At 41.7% G+C, this 22,363-nt stretch overlaps 1 protein-coding gene across 1 annotated transcript in view; it reads right to left on the bottom strand.

The window, feature by feature from the left end:
• Positions 1–1,763: 1,763 nt before the first annotated feature.
• ADTRP (androgen dependent TFPI regulating protein) overlaps positions 1,764–22,363 on the bottom strand; it is a 34,443-nt gene continuing 13,843 nt past the window's right edge. The window contains exons 4-6 of the mRNA XM_065398334.1: positions 10,371–10,486; positions 4,134–4,285; positions 1,764–1,876 (exon numbers count right to left, since the gene is read on the bottom strand). Of these exons, the coding sequence (XP_065254406.1) occupies positions 1,764–1,876; positions 4,134–4,285; positions 10,371–10,486 (381 nt within the window). The remainder of the gene's footprint in view (positions 1,877–4,133; positions 4,286–10,370; positions 10,487–22,363) is intronic.

Below are 22,363 nucleotides of genomic sequence, written 5' to 3'. Positions count from 1 at the left end.
ACTATATTTGATTGAGAAATTATAAGCAATTTTAAGTAGTCTTATAACTAAACATTTTATATTTATGTTGGCTAGGTGAACAGCTGAGCTCAGTCTCTGCACAGATGAGTTATTACTGACATACTGAGCTACTGATAGGAACAAAAGATGAGCCCAGTGTAACCAGTAGTTGTTAAGATAATGGCTGAGAAGGTCTATTTCAAAGAAGAGAGGTAAAACAAAGAGATGAGGTTTAATGGCCAGTGATGGAGGGGGATAGTAATGAGGAAGCAAACCAAGAGGGAGAAGGGTAACCTGATTGGGAAGGGACAGAAACCCGTTGTCATTGGCACCAAGGCTGAATATGGTTGTTGGAGAGGGAGAGAGAGACTGGACTCTGGGGAGACGACATGCTAACTGAGAGACCATGGCAGCCTGCAGGACAGACACAAATCTCTAAGGATCTAAGCATATATAGTATTCTCTTTTAACTCAGTAGTACCTACAAGGCTTAAAGGGTGGGTATAGTCTTTGACCTAATGCATTTTATTCTGCTTATTTTTGAATTACTTTGGTTTTCTTGATCTTCTAATCAGCTTTGCCTTATTTCAATTACCATGGTGCCAAGGAAACAAATTTCTAATTGCTGGTGAGAAGCAAGAGGGCGGAAAAAGTACCTGCCCTGGAGCCCTCAGTCCAAGGCATTGGGCAAAACACTGCCCAGTCCTACAGAGTGCCCTCCAGATGCTAACTACAGTCAGTAAGGAGCTTGGGAGAAGTGTGGTGAATTTCAGTAGTGACAGGCATAAGTGACTGAAGGGCACAATAATTATAATGAAAAGTTATCTCTATATTTGCCAATAGGATTCTAGGCATACCATTATATTTTTCCATAACAGTAAAGGTTAAATGGTGGCATAAAGTCACTGTCCTGCCGAGGGAGCAGAACAAAACAGCACCCTAATGGGAGTTGCAGAGAGGCATGGCACCTCAGAGAGACCTACCACTTCACCCTTAAGTTCTGTGCAGCATTCACTCTTCTTTGTGGCACACCATTTCTGTTGGCCAGCCCAGAGAAGGGTGGCACCATGGCTTTGTATTCTCTCCACCCTTCCCAGTCCCCTTAAGTCTCTAGAACAGGGACAGCCAACTTTCGCCTGAGAAGGAACCAGAATTTACCTATGTACATTGCCAAAGAGCCACAGTAATACCTCAGCAGCCCCATCAGCTCCCCGCCGCCTGCTAGCAGCCCTGCTGATCAGCGCCTCCCCCTCCTTCCCCATGCCTCCTGCGGCATGCAGGAGACTCTGGGGAGGAGCGAGGGCGTGGCAGGCTCAGGGAAGCGGGCAGGAAGGAGCGGGGGCCTTGGGAGAAGGGGTGAAGTAGGGGCAGGGCCTGTGGCAGAGTCTGGGGTTGAGCAGTGAGCACACCACTCCCTTCTCCCCCTCCCCCCTCTCCGGCACATTGGAAAGTTGGTGCCTGGTAACTCCAGCCCTGGAGTTGGTGCCTATACAAGGAGCCGCACATTAACTTCTGAAGAGCCGCATGCGGCTCTGGAGCCACAGGTTGGCCACCCCGCTCTAGAAGTATGCAATCACCACCACATTAGTCCACAGACATTGAAAACTTCATTTAAAACCATTAGGTTTGCTCTGCAATGAGAATGAGTTGGGCATTTATACAGCACCTTTTTTCTAGGAGGATCCTAAAACACTGAAAGCTCAGCAAACTAATCTGGGGCCAAATCCAGCAGTCTTTTTACATGGGCAAAATTCCCTCAGACTTCAGTGGGATTTTTGTCCCAGAACAAAATGAGCAAGGATGGAGGAAGAATTTGCTCTTGCATATTCTATTCTACTACAGGAATAGCTTCCCTCAGCCACTATCATGTAGCCACCTATAGGGTGGAACCAACAACCATTTAACAGTGCATGTCAAGGCTAGACAGTATTGTAGGCTTTGGATGTGAAGAACTGAACATGCATTTAAAGTTACAAGAGCTGGGAAGAATGTAATTTAACAAACAGTAAGAATATTAACCCAGGACTAACGCCCTGTACTTGTGTGAAAAATGCCGTAGGCTCATAAATTATCACAAGAGGCCATGATTTTATGTCTGCTTTGAGTAATGTAAACTATACAGTGTGGGTCAGATCCTCAGCTGGTGTAATTCAGTGGAGTTCTGGTCACTTTAATAGTTCTTCATTAGTTTACATCAGCTGAGGATCATGCTGTGTGTGTAAAGTACATTTATATATGCTCTCTGAGACACCCACCAGCACCTTCAAAATATGCATAAACTGAACTTGTCCAAAGTTCCGGGTATAGTGAGGGGTTGGACGTGGTGTTCTGGACTGGGTTTATCTCCGACCAACAGATCTTAGTGAAATTAATTTCTCCTTTTTAGCTGATTGTATTTAGTCATCAGTTCCAAACACACTTATTTGAATTTAATTTGATGACTGGTATGTTCCTTTTTCTTCAGTCAGTTATCTTGGGCATCAAATCATTTGTATTCCACTTGTGCTGCTTATATTGATAATCCCCAGTTGTTGTAACTGACTGTTTGGGTTAGGAAATAATGGAGAAACATCCATGAAGTAGTGAAACTTATTCATATGACATGAAAAATAAATCTGTCTTGCACTTGTTTCTCTGAACAGCAAACAATCACAATAGATAAATGAAGCAAAAGGCTGTCTTTGAGAGAGAGCGAAAGCAGGAGCAACTGTTCTGCATGCTACTCCAGAAGAGAATCCCTGGAGAGACCTGGTAATCTGTAGTACAGGGTGGTGGCACTGTTCACTGTTTGTATGTCTTTCCGAGGAACAGAGGCATGCTTGTTTACAAACAGATCTCTAGCTACTGTACCTTGCAGTGTTTGCCATGCAATTCAGAACAATTTTTATTCCTTGTAGCAGAGATACTCTGGCCTTTGATCACAGATTTGGGGCCAAATTCTTTGCTCAGTTACAACTCTGCAGTCCCTCTTAAATCAATGGAAATGCACAGTTGTGTTTGAATGCAGGATCTGGCCCTTCATCTTTTTTGTGTCTAGGCCTCTCTATGGCTACCTGCACCAGTCCTCACCTGGGGAGACTTTAAGCAAGAAAAGGCTATGGCCAAGTTTTCAAACCTGGGTGCCTATAGCAGTCATCCTATTTGCAAAGGTTTGGAGCACCTGCAGCTCCTCACTGGGATCCAGAGTTACTCAGCACCTGTCAAATTCAGTCCATTTCTATGTAGGTGGATGTTGAGAGCCTAATTTTAGGCATTCTGGTTTAAAACTTTTGGCCTGAGATTTTCATGAGTCTTCACAAATTTGGTCAAGGATAAAATATTTCCAGTGAAAAGATCCCCCCCTCCCTCTCAAAACTTGCAAAATTCCACCTTGGAAGAAATCACAAGTTTTCACACATTTGTCCTGAGTAAAATATCTACATTTTCCCCCCAACAGAAACCTTTTCACCTCAGAAACTATTTTTGGGGAGTGGGGGAAGGAGATGCAAAACCAGAGGGGGAAAAAACCTGGCTTTTTTTTTTCCTCACTGTATAACATAACTACCTAAAATAATATTTTGTCTGTTAGGTGGGTTTTTAAATGGGGTGTTATTTTTTTAAATAAATATCTTGGCTCATGCCACCAACTCGTAGCTGCAGAAGCAGAAAGGAGACATTGAATGGTTGGTTAAAGACCACAAACATGCCATTTATCATTTTCCCTTGACAGAAGCTCTGATACTTGCACTCAGGTCCATCAATGTCAGTTTTCTTTCATCTGTAAACCCTCCCTAAAGAGCAGCAGTCCATAGTTCAATAAATTCTACACATGGGTACAAAAAGTTTAGGCCAGGGGAATTTTGATTCTGTGCATCATGGTGTGAGAAGGAATCAGATTCCAATTATTGTGCTAGCAAAAGGCCCTTCTCCAGTTACATTAGGGAAAATTGATGTATCACCTATTTTGGGGGGGGGGGCAGTTATTACTTAAAAAAAACTGGGAAGCTTTATTGGAGACCCAGCACTTGCTTTGTGCCTGACTCCCCTTTAGACAGGCACATAAAGTACCGCTCCATTATTTGGTCAGCTGCCACTCTCAAAGCACATTTCAATTTTTCATTTGACTACATGTGAAAAACAAAAAGTGAACTGACCCCAAATCATACGGTTGAGAAACTCTCCAATGTTGTAGATCCAGACAATGAGGACAATGCTACTGCAGAAAAAGGCCGCTAGACCCACTGGGCTGAAAAAGGTGAAGAGAGGATATACCCACTCTCCGGTTACAGAGTAAATCCACAGGACCCTAGACAAGGAGAGAGATGATTTTTGGTTAGGAACATTCAGTTAGAAGACAAATTTAAAGATTTCCCATCCAGGAAGGAATATGTTATCACAACTATCATGGTAAAGAATAAATAGATCAACTTACATTAAACTACTGATATGCAACATCTCCACTGGGCAGCTAGAAAGCTGGACTCTTTTCTGTGAAGCACACATGTCATTCAACACGGATTAGAACACATGCAGTGTTCTACCATGACCAGCTTGGTTCTATCATGACCCAACTTTAGTGAGTAGAATGGTATTTAAGTAACTGAAGTAAGTCTCCTCAGTTGAGAAATATGGATATTTAACTATAATGTACTTAACTATATTGTATAACAGCAAATGAACTTTTAGACACATCTTTTTCCAACTGGTTGCCCTGGCTTTTCAGCGCCCACCTAGATCAGAGACACCTGGGGAGAGGAAAATGCTATTGCTCATCTTTCTGTCCCTTCAGCAGTGACCAGTCCATCAGGGAGCGGCTGGAGGAGGCAGATTCCCTTTGTCCCACAGAGAAGGGGAAGGAAGAGCAACTGTAGGTAGGTAGGTAGAGAATGTGGTGGCATTGTCCACCCCTTCCCCTTCCTGGGCTGTTTGTAGGGCTTCATTCCCTTCATTCTGTCCTGCTTCCTCTCCCCTCAAACCCAATCTACAGCTTGCTGTGGCTACCAGTTAACTTGAGTTATTTGCATACTGTGAATCTTATTGGTCAAAAGAGCCTTAAAAGTTAATTTCTTGATTGATGAACTTTTGAACTTTTTTTTATAATACAACACATCTGTGGATAAGTGTAATTCAAATGGTACCTCACTCATCAAATTGGATTATAATCTCAAAGGTAGTTCACTGAAAAGACAGGTAACATAAAATTAGGAGATTTGCATTATATAAGGCCAGAAGGATGGGCTGAAGCTACATTTATCTCCTTTGCGGTAGTGGGGGCACTCACCCTTGTAATATATTCTGACAATGGAAGAAACTCATGCATTTGGATCACAAAGTCCTGAGTTCTATCCCCAAGGGCTTGTCTATGTGGTAGGATAACATGCCCCATGGGGGTGTGGTTTCTAAAGCAGACTACTGTGTAGCAAGTTAATTGGTCCATGTAAACCCTGCTGGTGTGCACAAAAGGTTCTCTAGTGCACTTTAATTTAGTGCTGTTTCAAACAGTTGAACAAGCCCCAAGTCCAGTAGGATTTAACTGGCAAGCATGGTATTCATTTTTGTGGCCATGGATCTGTTATAATTCTATTGGGAAGCTGAGCCATCTCTGTTGTCTCCGTAAAGCTGCCCCTTAGACTTTTCCCAGCACTGCCAGTAGGGAGATATTCTGGTGATTTTCCCCCCACCCCCTGCCAGTGTTTTCATGGGAGAAAGTGTCACTCTGTGAGAAAACACTAGCCTGCCACTTGGCTGTGTGAGTCATGTCTCAGGATATGTGTGTCACATAGACACCCTACCAGAATTAAGATATGTCGCAAATCTGAGAAACAGGTAAATGCTAGAGAAAACAGCAGAAGTGTCCTTAAAGCAGGAAAACAGATCAACAGTAATTAGAGAAGGCACTGGTAGGACATAAAAGAAGAGGTGTGTGAAGAAAGATTTGTTAGCCCTCAGTAAAAAGGTTGATGGGAGAAACTGGTGTTGCTGGTAATAGAGTTTTATTGGGCTGAGCTTGGAAACATTAAGAGTAGAAATTAGTTTTATAGATCCATCATAGGTCCTCTGATCAGAGGAAACAACTGTGGTGTGAAATGACTGAGGAAATAAAAAAGCCTATAAAAAGGCCTCAATAACAATAACAGGAAATATTAGCTACAAGACACTAATTGAAGTCTCAGTGGGGAAAACGATGGAGTTGGCTTTTTTATTATTATGTAGAGCCTATATATATTTTTTTCAATATGATACACATATCTCAGCCAATTACAAAGGCAGTGATCCTAGTCTTAGGTAGTAGGAGATTAGATTGTGCAGATCAAATTTTTCAAACTTGGGTGCCTTTGGACAGGCACCTAAATTGATTTTTTTATGAACTTCAATAAGTGGCCTGATTTTCAGAGACACCAAGCACCATCATCTCTCACTTGAGTTGATGGAAGTTGTGAGTAATCTGGCAGGCTGTTCTGGTGCATAAATATGTATTTGGTTGCCTGTCTTTAGGTAGCTAAGTTTGAAAATTTGGGCTATAGTGAACAGAAACAATGGACGGAGAGAACTAAATTTTTAGCAGACATCTAAAAATGCACTATCAAACTTTGCACCCATTGTACAATTGCACATTTTGTATGTGTGATTATCAGTTCAACTCCCATACAAAAGTCAGATGCCTATTATTTAGGTATCAATTTAGAAATGGAATAAAAAGTAGTTTTGTGATAAGAAATAGAATAGAGTAGGAAGTGACAACAAAGAGTTCAGGGTAATCTTGAAGTAATGTTTGCATTTCTGAGCAATTATAGGAAGGATACAACTTAGCTGATGGCACAGGGGTAGCAAGTGTACCAAAACACTATAGGATTTGGGGGCAGCATGTATAAATCAGTAAGACTTGATGTACCATAATAACCTAAAAGGAAGAAGACTTAGGGTTTCTCCTGTCCTCTCGTTACATGTGCCTAATTTCCCCTAATCTTAATGGGACCTATACTCTCATTGAAGGAAGAAAACTAGTCCTTGAGGTGGTATTCAAAGAGATATGTAAGATCAGGAAAGGCAAAGAACGTATTGGTGCAAATTAGGTATTTGAGATCATGTTATTTCAAAATGAGAAGGCCATGAACTGAAGATGAGCACAGGTATCTAGCACATAATATAATTGAAATGTTTTAATTCATCATCAAGATGGAGTGGACGCATTACTGGAAAGTGATGGAGTAGAGCCCCTCCATTTATTTACTTATTTTATTTAGTTATGGCTTAAGATGCAGTATGCACTATATGATTATTTATATTTCCTGAGCTTAGAAAGATGGTATGATCTCGTCCACTTTATGGCCCAAGGTACATTTCTGATGATTGGTGCCTATATTACTGTCCTCTTTGCTGTTACATTGATTTTACAGTTGAAATGGAAAAGAGCAGGCTGTTTTTAAGGTCTAAAATTGGATAACATAAGAGTTCAGAGATACAAGCTTTGGCATTCCAAGACAGGGAAGAAGATTACAGGCCAGGTTTTTGAGACTTTTAATTGATTTCAGGAGGACTACTTGTAGAGTAACGTCTTACTCAGCATGAGAAGGAGTATCAAAATCTGTCACTACAGGAATTCACTAACATGTCTGCCAGGTTTCTCACCAGACCTGGCAGCCTCCCATGGTTGGAAACCACCCTCCACTTTTGAGTACAGCAAAAATAAATTTCTGTAATAAAACCCCATGTGGAAGCAGGACCTTGAAGAAAGGCACATGCAGTGGGAAGCCATTCTGGCTGCCCTGCTTGACTCTTCCCTTGCTAATCCAGCAGCTCACATGGCAAATGGGCCACCTGAATCCATAAATATGGAGGAAAGGGGAGTAGTAAAGATGCTACTTATGGAGCATAAGGCCACATGATTGGACTATTGATGGTTCTGCCACATCAGTGAAGGCAGCAACAGAGAAGTGTTGGCACCTATAGGCTGGATGCAGAGATTTAAAATGTAAAACGATGTTTTAATATAAAGACTTTGGAGCCGAATGCTCAAAAGGAATTAGGCTCCTAACTTCTGTTTAGACCCCTAATTTCCATAGGTTCCTAATTTCCATTGAAATCAAACTCCAGTTGATCATTCAGCTCATTTTGTTGCTGGGAACCAAGGTGAAGAGAGTAAAATGAAAGGTTCTGTGCTATCTCCAGGAGACAGAAAGCACCAGTATGGAGATTGGCATGAATGTGCATGCAACAGCAGGAAACTGGAATACAACAGGCAGGACCCTACAGAAGATGACACAAGGGACAAGTAACAGATAGCCATCTGCTTGGGGGCCCAATAGCCAGGATACCGAGTACTGTGATCTGTGCTTACTTTGTGCCAGGGCTTGCCAGGGCTGAGCCCCGGCACCTCTAGGCTTGGCAGTTCATAGCCCCAGCACCTCTGGGTTTGTTGCATCAGTTATGAAAGTAAAAAAAAAAAAAAAAAAAAATTGCTTGAGTCCTGGCACCTCTTTCATTACAAATGAAGCGCTGACTGTGATGTACTAGAAGCTGAAGACAGCATCAGCTCAAAGGAGACTTTGGGAGAAACCGCTAGTGCAGGATGTGACTGGAACTGGGTTTGGCCATGGTTGGCCTGGTTGTGATTGCTGATTATCTAGGATACTGAGTCTTCCTCCAGTGGGCACTCCCAGAGTGGAAAAGCACTCTCCTTCTTTTCAGTGTGCAACATCTGAGACTGTGACCTCCACTCACTGGAGCATACATGGGTTTAGGGCCATGTTCTCACATCAGACGATACTTGCTGTGGGGTTTGGCAAGTTGATGTTTTTGTGATCAAAGCATACCCCCACCAAGAAGTCTGGATAGTACTGGCTTAAAACAATTGGGTTTGGGTGATAGATCTCTGTCCTGCCTCTAGCTGAAACCTGGCAGCTCCATGTCAGATTCTTTTGTTGTTACAAAACAAAAAAGTGATTTCTTCTCTGGTTTATTTAGGTCATTGTGGTAAGGATGGCTGCTGTTGAGGTGAAGTTGTGTGGGCTAGAGGGCTCTGCAGGAAATGAAAATGCTAAAAGCTTGCATCTCATGGCGTTATTCCTGTCCCAGGGAGATGGGACAAGTTCACAGAAGCACAGTTTGATCATGAAGATAGTAAAAGTCACAGCGCCTCAGAAGAGAACAAAATGTGGTTCAACACTAAGTAATACAGCAAAATGGTACATAGGAAAGGAATTTGGGATGCAATGATCTTAATCTCATTAAGGTTAAGATTAGATAAGGATAAACCGTTCCTAATACACGATCATATAATGTAGTAGCAAAGTCCAATATTTCCAAGCACTATAGAGGGATCTCAAATCATAAATGCATTTTGTCTGTACAGTTTACATTATATTCTGGGTTTTCTTTTAGTGGGATTGAGGCAAATAATTTAATGACAAAAGCAAGTTCATTCAAACTAATGTGTTCACTGCCATAGGTAAGAACTAGTAGAAACAAAGAATTCCCCAAGTGCTTCCTCCTTTTCCAAAAGATGCCTCACCTGCACGAGAAACAAGCTTATTCTCCACTTTGTCCTATCACCCTCTTCTGAATCGTCCACTCCAGAGGCCAGATGCTTGGGTCCGGCCCTTCTGCATCCAGCACAGCTCAGGAAGTTATTTTTATTACCCCACCAGCAGTAAATCCTGAAGCCACGAGATGCCAGTCCGAGACTGAGGTTCAAGTTAGAGCAGCTTCAAAGCTGTTCTAAATTTTGGCAGCTGCCCATAGTCCCAAGGAGCTGTTTCAGCAGCCAGGGTTCTCGCTGGCCATGCCCCCTTTTCCCTGGGCATACCCCTATGCTGGTGGGGAGAGAGGCCAGGGAGAGGGTGGTATAATGCTGGCTCTAACTCACCTGAGGTTTCCCAACTTGGCACCAAAAACAACACCTCCCCCCCCCATACATACATACACACACACACACACAACCACACATACCACACTCCTTTGGGATTTAGTGGGTTACAGCAGGGAAGCGTGGGTGAAAACAAACTGAGAAGACTGCTGTAGTGGAAACATCCCAAGCCACCCCATGGTTTGTTACAATTCAACACAACTTGTCTTTCAAGAGAGGCTCTGGAGTAGCAGGTCATGTTCTGGATGGCTTCAGGTGCATTGTTGTTTTTGAAGAGGCCTGCTGAACACGTGGCTGGAAACAGTCCTCTTGGCCTCTTGTTTTCAGGGAATATCATGTGATTCTTAAAACAAAAAAATAGGTCCCCCCCAATGGTTTTTCCATAAAACCAACCATAATGTGATTATTCCCATTTAAACATTTTCTTCATATGGGAAAAGAATCCTCTAAATACAGAGTTTTGCCTCTTTTTCCGGCGTAGGCCAATTTGAGAAAATCCAAGGGGGTTATAATACATAATTCTTACCAGCTGAGATAGGCAACAGAAACAAATCCTAATAGGATCAGTCCTTTCTTCTTTGGTGGATAACGGTGAGGGGTAGCGAAGATCTCCAGCAGAGCAAGTGGCAATACAATAGTGTGCTGGGAAGAAAAGGGGATATGTCAGAGAGTGGCAATAATGTGTTGTGGTAACCGAATTAACCAAAACGCTTGTGGCAATGTGTACATACGTGCAAACCAATTATTGGTTAACAGCATAGAATGCCACAGAAAAGCATGCCGCTTTACCAGTGAGTAAATTCCCATGATACAGCAAGCATTGAAAGTTTCTTGTTACCCAGTAAAAAGTATGATAATTAGGTGCTACTGTAGAACGCTGTGCATTGTAATCTCTAATGGACAGTGCAGAGATTTACTGCATTATCAGATGTACAAGGACAGTTGGAGTGAACCCCGTGTATACAGTAGTACAATGATTTTGTGAAATCTATCATTGTTTACTTTGAGATGGAAAGGAAAAACCCCTTGGCATTTTCTGAAAGACTTTCCATGCTTAATTTAAGCCCAGAGGTGATTTTTTTTTTTCTTTAGGTAAATTTGGTGAAAATATCTCTAGCCATTTCTGAGTCATTGGAGAGTGGGGAAAAATACCTTAAACTTACCTTTAAATAAAAACCGATTTGGGGAAAATGTTATGGGATGAAAGGTGAAGTATTGTTATGATTAGAAAGCTACAAAAAGAAAAAAATGTTAAGAATAGAAGTAAAGAATCAATTTCCAATACTGCAAACAGTGTCCCAAAGTTCCATTCCCAGACTGGTGATGGTTAAATATATTTATCAGTGATCTGGAAAATGGTGTGGATGTTGAGGTGACAACATTTGCAGAGTACACAAAATATAGTTAGATTAATAATTATTAGAAAAGACTGAGGATTTTCACAGAGACCTAACAAAGCTAGGTGAGTGGGCAGCATGAGGGCAGGTGAAATTCAGCACTGACAAATGCAAATTCATGCAAATTGGAAGGGATCTTTGAACTACTTGTGCACCTTGCTGTGTTTGTTCTAAGGCCCTTTCAGATCATAAACACTCCCTCACATCTACCTGTGGATCTCCATTTGTCTGTACAGAAAGGGAGTTTGTGAGTGGCACTGTCTCCACAACCAGGCCCTGTGTATAGGATGGAGTTGGGGCAGACTGGGGAAGGAGTGGTTGGGCTGAGGGCAGAGTTTTGGAGGAGACATATTAAGAAATAAACCAGAGAAGCTGATACAACCCCAGATTGTATTAACTGTTTTGTGAGTTACCATGGGGAGCTGCTGGAAGCAGATTGCAAATCCTTCGGAGCATGCTCAAGGGACTTGGGGGGTGCAGTGGGCTAGAATTGATGCTGGGGTACAGGGTCTCCACTTGGATGTCACTGGCCTCTCACAAAGGGTCTTGAGCAGGGCTGCCCAGAGGGGGGGCAAGTGGGGCAATTTGCCGCGGGCCCGCAGGGGCCCCCACAAGAATATAGTATTCTATAGTATTGCAACTTTTTTTTATGGAAGGGGCCCCCAAAATTGCTTTGCCCCAGGCCCCCTAAGTCCTCTGGGCGGCCCTGGTCTTGAGGTCCTCCAGGTTTTGAGGCATTTTTTTTCCCCTCCCCTCATTCAGGGTCAACTTGGGTCAGTCTCAGGGAGGAATTTCTTATGGGGATTTCCACATAGAAAGTCTGCTTCTCTGGTTTTCAACATGAAAGGAGATGCTCCGGCTCTCAATTAACTGTAACTGCTCAGGAAAAAGCCTTGAGTGTTACTGTCAACAGCTCAGTGAAAACAGTTGTTCAATGCACAACAGCAGGCAACCACAGCAAGACATGCTCAATTGGGCTCCTAATAACTAAGCCAATAGGTTTTACAGATAGAATGTGTGAAAAACTGTAGCAACAAACACAATACATTAATTTTTCTGTCATATACTGTGTTGCATTTATGGTCTGACCAAAGTCAATTGAAGTCATGGGGAATCTTTACATTCACATCAGTGGATTTTGGATCAGGCCCATACAGAGGACATGATGGCGTGGTATGATATGTACGTTTTATTCGCAGATATTTTGGAGAGAGAGATGCATTCTACCTCTAAAAGAGTGACACATTATGGCTGCATGCTGCAAGAGAGCACTTAGTAGAAAAGTGGTTCTTGGCATCCCTCTCACACACCCCTGGCACACAAGGCCTCAGAAGCCATTATTCAGCCCCATGTGTCTTGTTTCAATATCCTTCCGTTTCAGTTACTGTATTCTACAAGCTAGAGATAACAAAGGTTTATTTGATTGTTCTAGTTCATCTCCCTGACAGTGCTGCTGAGACTTCTCTGTTTTGTCTCACACGCTAGAGTCCTACGACCCTCCCTCAGTCAATAGCAGAGGTCCAGCTGTATAAGTTCAAGTGATTCTTGGATACATTTAAGTAGAAAAAGGTCTTCAGTTTGTACAAATTAATTTCCTCACAGTCCCTATAATTATGTCTTTTACTCAGAAATGTGCTAGGTATGTGAGGCTGCTCCTAAGTGTTTATTATATATTTGATTTTGATGTCATCGTCTGCTTTATTTTCCCACTATTGTATTCCCTGATGTGGCTAATTAGCCTAGAAAGCAGCAGACTGTCACCCAAATGCTGCATTAAGTACGGAATAAGTTCACATGTCTCAGTTACCTGGTACAGGGACTCTTAGCTGTGCTACAGAATTAGAGTTACAGCTCCTATTTGAATTTGTCACTGTCATGGAACCCTGTGTTAGCCAATGGGTAGGTACTAGGTCAATAGTTTGTCTCAAAACAAAATATTGCCCAGAGAGGAAGGCAATGATGGCAAACTATTATTTATTCCTTATTACTCTGTTTCAGGTCTTCACTTCACTTCATGCTTGTTCTTTGCAGGCAAAATGGCCATATGTCCCAATTTTTCACATAACACCCAGTGTCCCAGGAAATTCCTTTGGGGGCACACAATGTCCTAGCTTTCCATTTCATCAGTGGAAACATTTGTTTTTTCAATAACAACAAATTATTTGTTCAAGCCATATTGCTGCACCAAGGAAAATGTATTCTGTGTTTATTAGGCCTAGCCATTCAGTGGGAAGAGCAGTGTTTGAAATCAAGAGAAAATCAAATGAATGTACAGCAGATACTTATCAAAGCTGGTTTTGTTTGTTTGGTGCTATTTTGCTCAGAATGAAAGTTAACAGTTGTTGAGTGCCTCATGATAAACTCATGCAGAGCCCCAAGTTATGGAGGGGGGAAAAAATCCTTTATTCTGAAAAACATGTTGAGTCAGAAGCTGGCAGCAGTGACACCAACACATGTTTTATTAAAAAGTATACAGTGTTCGTGTGAATAATTCACGACCCTAAAAACACTTTGCCACAAAAGCCTTCCAGTTTTTTTAATTTTGAAAACAGGATCACCTTAATCATAGGCAGATAAAGAGAGATCCTTGTGTTTGTTATAGGAATGCTCTCTAGTGAAACTTTTCAGAGTAGCAGCCGTGTTAGTCTGTATCTGCAAAAATAACAGGAGTACTTGTGGCATCCGAAGAAGTGGGTTGTAGCCCACGAAAGCTTATGCTCTAATAAATTTGTTAGTCTCTAAGGTGCCACAAGTACTCCTGTTATTTTTTTAGTGAAACTTGTTAGTGTACAAATGGCTTCTTCTTTTATATTGGCGTCTCACTCTGGGTGAGTGGATGGGTGTATGTACATTTTCATTTTCTAGTCTTTCTCATTCCTGAACTTGAATGCACACTGCACATGTCATTGCCATACTGAACATGTGTGCACATCCCTATGATACACATGAAATGCAACAAAATAATTCTAAATGAAGAAGAAGAAAAAAACAGAGAGACAGAGCCTTTCATCACCATACTGGTATCATAAAGCATGCTGGTGTTTTCACACATTTTATGAACCCTATCTACAGTTTTTCTCCTTTAGTAGTAATTTACAATGGAATTCATATGGAATAATGGAGTACATTCACAAGAGTAAATGGGTTCACTGTGATTCATGTTTATACAGCAAATACCAAAGGAATGCATGATTGGCCACCTATTGCAAAGTGTGCCCTTGCCAATGACATTCAATTAGCTTTCCAAATGAATTCCCTTGGATGGTTGATAAAAAGCTGACTTTAGTGATGAACATTAGTGATGGCCCATATACCAAGGTTGCTAATACTAGTTGTAAGGTCTTTAAAGGCTTTTCATTTTCACAGGGAAAAAATATGCTCTCATTCTAGCTATTTTTAATATTAGTCTTTAGTCACCAAACACCACGATTCATTAAAGACAATTATAAACCCAATTTTAACCAAACTGTGTTGTTAATCTGACATGTATTTAAATCAGTGCAATCTTTGTTTGGAAGCAAACTTAAAAATATATACTGTTATGCTTCTTGATTTAAAAGGAAATGTAATAATTAGGCTTGGATTGACACAAATCAGAATGTTGGCAAAAATGGGTTGAAGCAATGACTGTTTCAATTAACAGTTTCTCAGTTTTACTTGCAAACAGGGAAACTGACAAAAATAATTATTACAGAGGGAGAGAAAAGTATTTCATTCTGAGGTTAAAAAAGCCAAAATCACGGTCTAAAACAATAGAGGTGTGTTCTAATCTCTCTGTCAATTAACTGAATGAATGAATGAATGAGCTTATTCATCCCTTTTCAGGAAACTTTTTTTGTTTTGTTTTGTTTTAATTTAATTTAATGTATATTTTAATTAATACCTCTGTGTGTTGAGAAAAATTTGTTTACCTCTTCAGCTAGGATGGCAAAATTTTAAGTGGGAAAACTAACGCTTTTGCATTTTTGCATTTTTTGTAGACTGGCGAATGGAAAAATAAAAGCTCTAGCATTCATGAAGCTCTCTCAGCTGTTTTATCAGATGGTCAGGTGTTTGGAAATACAGCTCAGGTTATAAAGACGATAAAATATTATGTTCTCCAAAATCTTTTATCAGTTATTTATTTATTATTATTATTATTAGAAAAGGACCTAGGGGTCACAGTGGACGAGAAGCTGGATATGAGTCAACAGTGTGCTCTTGTTGCCAAGAAGGCTAACGGCATTTTGGGCTGTATAAGTAGGGGCATTGCCAGCAGATCGAGGGACGTGATCGTTCCCCTTTATTCGACATTGGTGAGGCCTCATCTGGAGTACTGTGTCCAGTTTTGGGCCCCACACTACAAGAAGGATGTGGAAAAATTGGAAAGAGTCCAGCGGAGGGCAACAAAAATGATTAGGGGTCTGGAGTGCATGACTTATGAGGAGAGGCTGAGGGAACTGGGATTGTTTAGTCTGCAGAAGAGAAGAATGAGGGGGGATTTGATAGCAGCCTTCAACTACCTGAAGGGGGGTTCCAAAGAGGATGGAACTTGGCTGTTCTCAATGGTGGCAGATGACAGAACAAGGAGCAATGGTCTCAAGTTGCAGTGGGGGAGGTCTAGGTTGGATATTAGGAAACACTATTTCACTAGGAGGGTGGTGAAGCACTGGAATGCGTTACCTAGGGAGGTGGTGGAGTCTCCTTCCTTGGAGGTTTTTAAGGCCCGGCTTGACAAAGCCCTGGCTGGGATGATTTAGTTGGGAATTGGTCCTGCTTTGAGCAGGGGGTTGGACTAGATGACCTCCTGAGGTCCCTTCCAACCCTGATATTCTATGATTCTATGATTATTCAATTATTAATGCCGGGAAACTTTCTCTTGAGTATGACTCAAACTTCATCTGAAATACTGGCATACTGACTGGTCTCCAGAACATAATGTGGCATTTTCACATTCTGTTAAAACAAGAAATGATGATTTTGTCTTTTCCCCTCTGTATTCTTTGTCGCTCCCTGGATGCATTTATTATGCATGAACTGAACAAGGGCAAATCATCCCTTTTGCACAAAGAATTAAGAACTTGCAGTGCGTCTACTTTCTAAATATATTATGTAATTTCAAATATTTTTTATCTAATATTTCCTTCTTCTTCTTTTATTATTATTATTATTAGTTAGTTTTTGTTTTTGAAAATACCGGTTTATAGAGCCAACTGAATGGTGGTGGATGGAAACTCAGGTCTCAGTCCAACAAACTACTTAAGCATGTGCTCAAGCACATGAGCAGCCCAATTGAAATCACTGGGATTACACATATATTCAACGTTAAGCATGTGTTTTGTTATCCTGCTTGATCAGTGCCCCAGATTAGAGCAAAGAGTGGAATAACTGTCTATGGATATTTGTTTTCCAAAGTGAATTTCCATTTAATCATATTTACTCATCCTGTATGTTTGTTTTCCATGAATATTGGAGAACTGAGTATGGCTACATTATGGAGACTATATCGGCATAGCTAGGTTGCTATAGCTATGCCAGTTTACCCCCAAAGTGGAGACACAGTTTCTGCTGACAGAAGGGGTTTTTCCATCAGTGTAGGAACCAGACATGCCAAACCCGTGAAAAAAACACAGAAATTCAGCTATTAATTTTGGCTGAATTGGCTTGTGAGTTGCTTGTTGGCTAGTTTTTGTCTTGTAGCTTGTTGCTTGTTTGGCTTGTTGCTTGTTGTAGATTGTTGCCTCTTTTTTTTGATTGGCTCCCGGCAAGCAGGAGCGGGAGGCAAGCAGGAGTAAGGGGAGGAGAGAGTCAGGGGTGCACAGTGGGCCCACCACAGTCCCAGACTGCACGCCGGGGGGATCTAGTCACATAGTGTGCTGGGGTTCTTAGGGATGGGCTTGTTTTGGCCTTGTATTGAAATGGGATTAGTTTGATATATGGCTTATTGTGAAAGTCGGGGTGCTTATTTACCGTGTGAAAGTTGGCAACTGTGGTAGGAACACCACTTCTCCTAGCAACAGTAGAAATGTTGACAAAAGCATTCTTCCATTCACATAGCTGTGTCTACACTGGGGGTTATGTCAGCATAGCTATGTCAATTAGAGGTGTGGTTTTTCATACACCTGACCAATGTATCTACGGCAACCTAACTTTTAAATGTAGACCAAGCCTTAGGGTGGGATTTTCACAAGCACTTAGCATTGGCCTAACTTGACTTCGATGGGAGTAGAGTTAGGCCAATGGTAAGTGTTTTTTGAAAATCCCTCCCTGATTTCTCTTCTTTCCAATCAAATCCTAGGAACAGATTGTCTGCTTAACAGCTCTGTATCACTTGTAGATACTTACATTTGTGTCTTCTTCATCAGTAATGTACTGAAAACAAAGGGTGAACCTCAATTTCAATGTTGCATTGGGGGACACAGGATAGTTGCCCAAAGGCTAATATTTATAAGCCAAATTCTGAGGTCTTTACCTAGTTTTTACTCAATCCATACTCAGGCAAAGTCCCAAGGTCTGAAGGATTTTACCAGTGTATGTGTGGCTTTCAGAAAGAGGTTTACCTCTTAATATCCTTACGTGATGGTACCAAACAGTCCCTCAGCCACCACAATTGTTGTGTAGTTTTACTATTCCCAGTGCTTTTCCCCATCACTGCTCTCTTTCTCTCTTCTTGGCCCCTTGGTGGCACAAGCTTCCTCATTTGATTTACTCTTCTATGGTTTTGTCTTCCCTCAAATTTCACTCTTGCTGTTCTGCTCTGTAATCTGTCCTTACTTTCCATTCTCTTCTTTTATTAGTATGAAACTGCATATTCATTTTATTGTTTTATATTTTTTAAATAGTAAAATGCCTTGGTTAAAAGGCTTTGTTAAACAGATTTTCTCTCAGAATTATTAATATTAATATTAGGGCTGTCGATTAATCGCAGTTAACTCCTGGGATTAACTCAAAAAAAAAAAAGAATTGTGATTAATTGCAGTTTTAGTCGCACTGTTAAACAATAGAATACCAATTGAAATGTATTAAATATTGCTGGTTTACTCTTATCAGCTGTCAAATTTAATCAAACCTTTAATATGTCAGAAAACAAACTTATTTCTTCCTTTCCAGGTCGAATGGTGCTCACCATGAAAAAGTGGAGGGGGCTATGCGAGTCCCACATTTTCAGAAACGCATGCGTCTAATTTGCTTGCACAGTTACCATGAATGCATGCATCTTCGCAGTTGTTGTACATGCAAATGTCACATTAGATGTTTGAGTGAATTTGTAGCAATAGTGCACACAGTTTTGCACATGTGCCTTTCTTTGAAAATGTGGACCTTATTGAGTATTTGAATGCTTATTATGATACAGTGTGAGTGAGTTCTGGTGCCAAAATTGTAATAATATTTTGCTCTGAAACTAAATACACAAGTAAGTGGGTAAAGTTCATATTGCAGTTTGAAGCTGACATGAGACTGAAATGATACAATCTTCCAACGTGGAATTTTGTCTCCAGCTGTCCAGCCAGGGGGATGGGTTAGGGAGCTAGCACTTGTGCATTCTCAAATAACAGAAGTCAAGGAGGATTCAATGCCTTAACATTCATCAATGAAATAAACACTTTCTCTCTGAGTAAATGGGGTTATGTCAACATAAATGGAAACATCTGAAAACTACATACAGCACTGGGGAAAACCAAGCATCTTAGCATCCAAGGGTGTGTGGCAGTTAGTTTAATGCACCATAACCCTTACACTGACATTCTTCTTTTCTGCTAACAAATGAATATAAGGGAGAGCCTATAAATGTCAATAGCTGCCGGAGGGTTTAAAACCAGGATAGTTGGAAATGCAAGCAAATGGAAATGTTTATTTCTTTGCCTATTTAAAAGAGCTATTAAATGTGTAATGCAAGTGCAGGAAAAATCATGAGATGGTCAGAGATGTGGCTGAAAATGCCCAGGTGGATATCCTATGAGTTAATATATTCTTTTGAAAAATAGCAGTCCTGGATGGAGCGCACTGAACTAAGATCCTGACTACACACAGACTTTGCACCAGTTTTATAACTGTTGGGTAGGCGTGTGATATTTTACTTTTAAAGTTATACCACTACAACACCTAGTGTGGATATCATCTGTGTAAAGGTGCCTTATACCAGAATTGCAGAGTTCTCCTTCCCATATAGGCATAAGCTATACCAGTATAAATCACCCTTATGCTAGAATAACTGCATCCACACTAGGGTGGCGTTGTACTGCTTTCACTATGCCAGTATAGTTAAAGCAAGAGGTATAACTTTTGTCTGAAAACAAGCCCTTAGATGAGGAGAAACATGGGAAGCCTCACGGGTATTATGAATCCTTCTTGCTATCTATGTTCGTAATGCTGTCAAAGCAATAATGGCTCACTTAAGTGAGGCCTCTTGTGCTCCCGTGTTCTTCTCCCTTGCTTTCTGCATTACCCTCAGTATGCCCAAATACTCCTCAGCTGTCATTCATTGAGGCAGTTTGATCTGATGGACAGAACACTCAGAGACATGGTTCGATTGCTAATTCTACCATTAATGTGCTGTGTGACCATGGGCAGGTCACTTCTCCACTGTGCATCTACTCTCTCCCCCCACCCCTTTGTCTTAACTGATTGTAAGCTCTTCAGGGCATAGACTGTCTCTTACTGTGCGTCTGTAAAATGCCAAGCACAATGGGGTCCTGATCTTTGTCGAGGCTTGTAAGAGTTACCATAATACAAAAAATACGAATAATTTAGGCAAGTATAATATTAAACCAAAACTTGCCTATAGTCTAAGAAAGTAACATACGGAATCAAACGGAAAAGGATAATGTTTTGCAGACCAAAAGAAAAAAAACTATTTTATAATGAAGAAAAACATACACTTATGGTTGTTGAGAATACAACTGAATGAATAGTTGCATGTTTTCTTTCTTGTGCTACAAACTAATGACCCACAATTCTCCTTTTTGTTTTACTGTCAATCCTGTCAACCCCTTAAAAATCCAGTGTTCTTCTCAACTGCCATTAAAATGAATAATATATTCACGTGATTCAATTCAAACTGTACGTGTCAGGTATTGGCTTTTTGGGGAGCATCCAGATACAGCTTAAAAACAGAACATCAGGAACGAAATAAACAATTTCAATGAGAGAATGGGCCAAAATGGCTTTTATCTGAGTCACCCTCCACCTAAAACCTTTGGTTCAGATAAAATAATAGTACTTAGGACGTAGGTAGTGGTTTTTCATCCATAGATCTCAAAGCTCTTTATAAAGATGGGCAAGCATAATTACCCCCATTTTACAGATGGGGAAACTGAAGCATAGAGGTAAAATGAATTGCATAAGACTCAATATGAGAGTCAAGACTAGAACTCTGATCTCCTGGCTTGTAATGTAGCACCTTCTCCACTGGACCTCACTGCCTCCCTAAATCCTCATAACAGAATTTGATTTCCAACCACTCTTCCTTTTTCAAAATGAAAATTTTCCACTTGGGTCATTGCAAAACCATGACTAAAACATAATACCCTTGATACATTGCTAGTTGTAACCAGCCATTTGAATGTCAGAGCAAAGTCTCAACATTCCCAGTATGCATTGCTCAGATTGCTACAAAAAGGAGAGAGAGACATCTTCCCACCTGCTCCTTCTCTCATTTAGTAACTATTCAGCATGAGCTTGTTCCACCCACAGACTAAATTCACGTGACAAGCAGCAAAAGCCCCCACTTAGACATTCTGTGGCTAGTTATGCAAAGAGAAAACCCCTTGATGTAGCAGCATCAGGGGAAAGATACAGGGTTGGTTGGTTTGATTGTCACAAGGAAGAAATAAAGCTTGGTTGCCAACTCAAGAAGCTTTGTTCTTCCCAGAGCATTTGTGCATGTTTCTTGTATGACCTAGACAAACGGTTTAGTTACGTAACATAATGCTTCACATAGTTAGGGAGATCTCTGGCCCAGATCCACACTGAAACTTAGATCCCTAAGTCCCAGTTTTACGTGACTAAATCCTGAGGGTCTAGTCCCCCTGTTATAAATACCTAAAAGAGTCATTAGAGCAGGGAGGACTGGACCCTCAGTCTCCCACCTCCCAGGTTGGGTGCCCGTGCCTGAAATACCAGGCAGTGGAGTCATGCTCTTTCTCTGTGCTCCAGTGACTCTGTAAGTAGTAATCCACAATGGAAGAGCTTCAACAGGAGAGACTGAGGGAGCCCTACATCAGAATATCCCACAGCTCAGTGATTACAGCCCTCTCCTGAGAGGTGGGAGAGTCCCTCTTCAAATCCTGTCTCCCCCTCTGCCAGAGGGGGAATTGAACCTGCATTTTCCACACCCCAGGTGAGTGCTATAATAACTGGACTAAAAGTTATAAGGTGAGCGCCTTCTCCTTCTTCTCCAGCCATTTTGTTTGGAGTAAGGCAAGCGCCAAATGCATTTTTCACAAGAAATGACTTAGGCGCCTAGGCCACTTGACTCCAGGAAAGAGGTTCCTGGTTGTGGATCACAAGCAGAACTAAGTGCCTCTCTGCAGCCTGGATTTAGGCATCTAACTCTGTGAGAGGGGCGTGGCTTAGTTTACATTTTTCTTGTTGTCATCTTCCATTGCCTAATCTGTGTTTCCTGTAAACTGCGCGCTTGAGCACCCGTGCAGGAGAGATTCAAGCGCTGCCCAGCTGATTAGGAGAGCACGCACAGCTGGCAGCATGTGTTCAGGTGCCCCTCCCATGTGGCTGTGCAGTGGGGGGGCGGCAGAGGGTGCTGATGTCAGGGCATCTTCCTCCCCCCCCCCGCCCCTGTACCCCATTTCCACAGGGCAGAGGGGACACAGCCTGGCTCAGGGCTGCTGAGGGGAAGGGTGAGTGGCTGAGTGCCTTTCTTAAAGAGACAGTGCACTATTTCTGAGATTTCCCCAACAGCCAGCTCACACAGTCAGTCAGTCTCTCTCTCTGTCTCTCTCCCTTTCCCCCCCCCCCCCCCCCCGCCCACCTGCCCATATACCCCATCTCCGCAGAGCAGGGAAGGTGAGACAACAGGGCTCAGGACAGAGCAGGAGAGCTTTCATTGAGTGTCTTAAAGAGACAACGCAGGGTGTCTCTCAGAAACTTTCCCAGCAGCCAACACACGCGCTGTGTGTGTGTGTCA

Source organism: Emys orbicularis, chromosome 2 (genome assembly GCF_028017835.1).
Source record: "Emys orbicularis isolate rEmyOrb1 chromosome 2, rEmyOrb1.hap1, whole genome shotgun sequence".
In the NCBI taxonomy this organism is placed as follows: domain Eukaryota; kingdom Metazoa; phylum Chordata; order Testudines; family Emydidae; genus Emys; species Emys orbicularis.
This window is presented reverse-complemented; position numbering and strand designations above follow the sequence as displayed.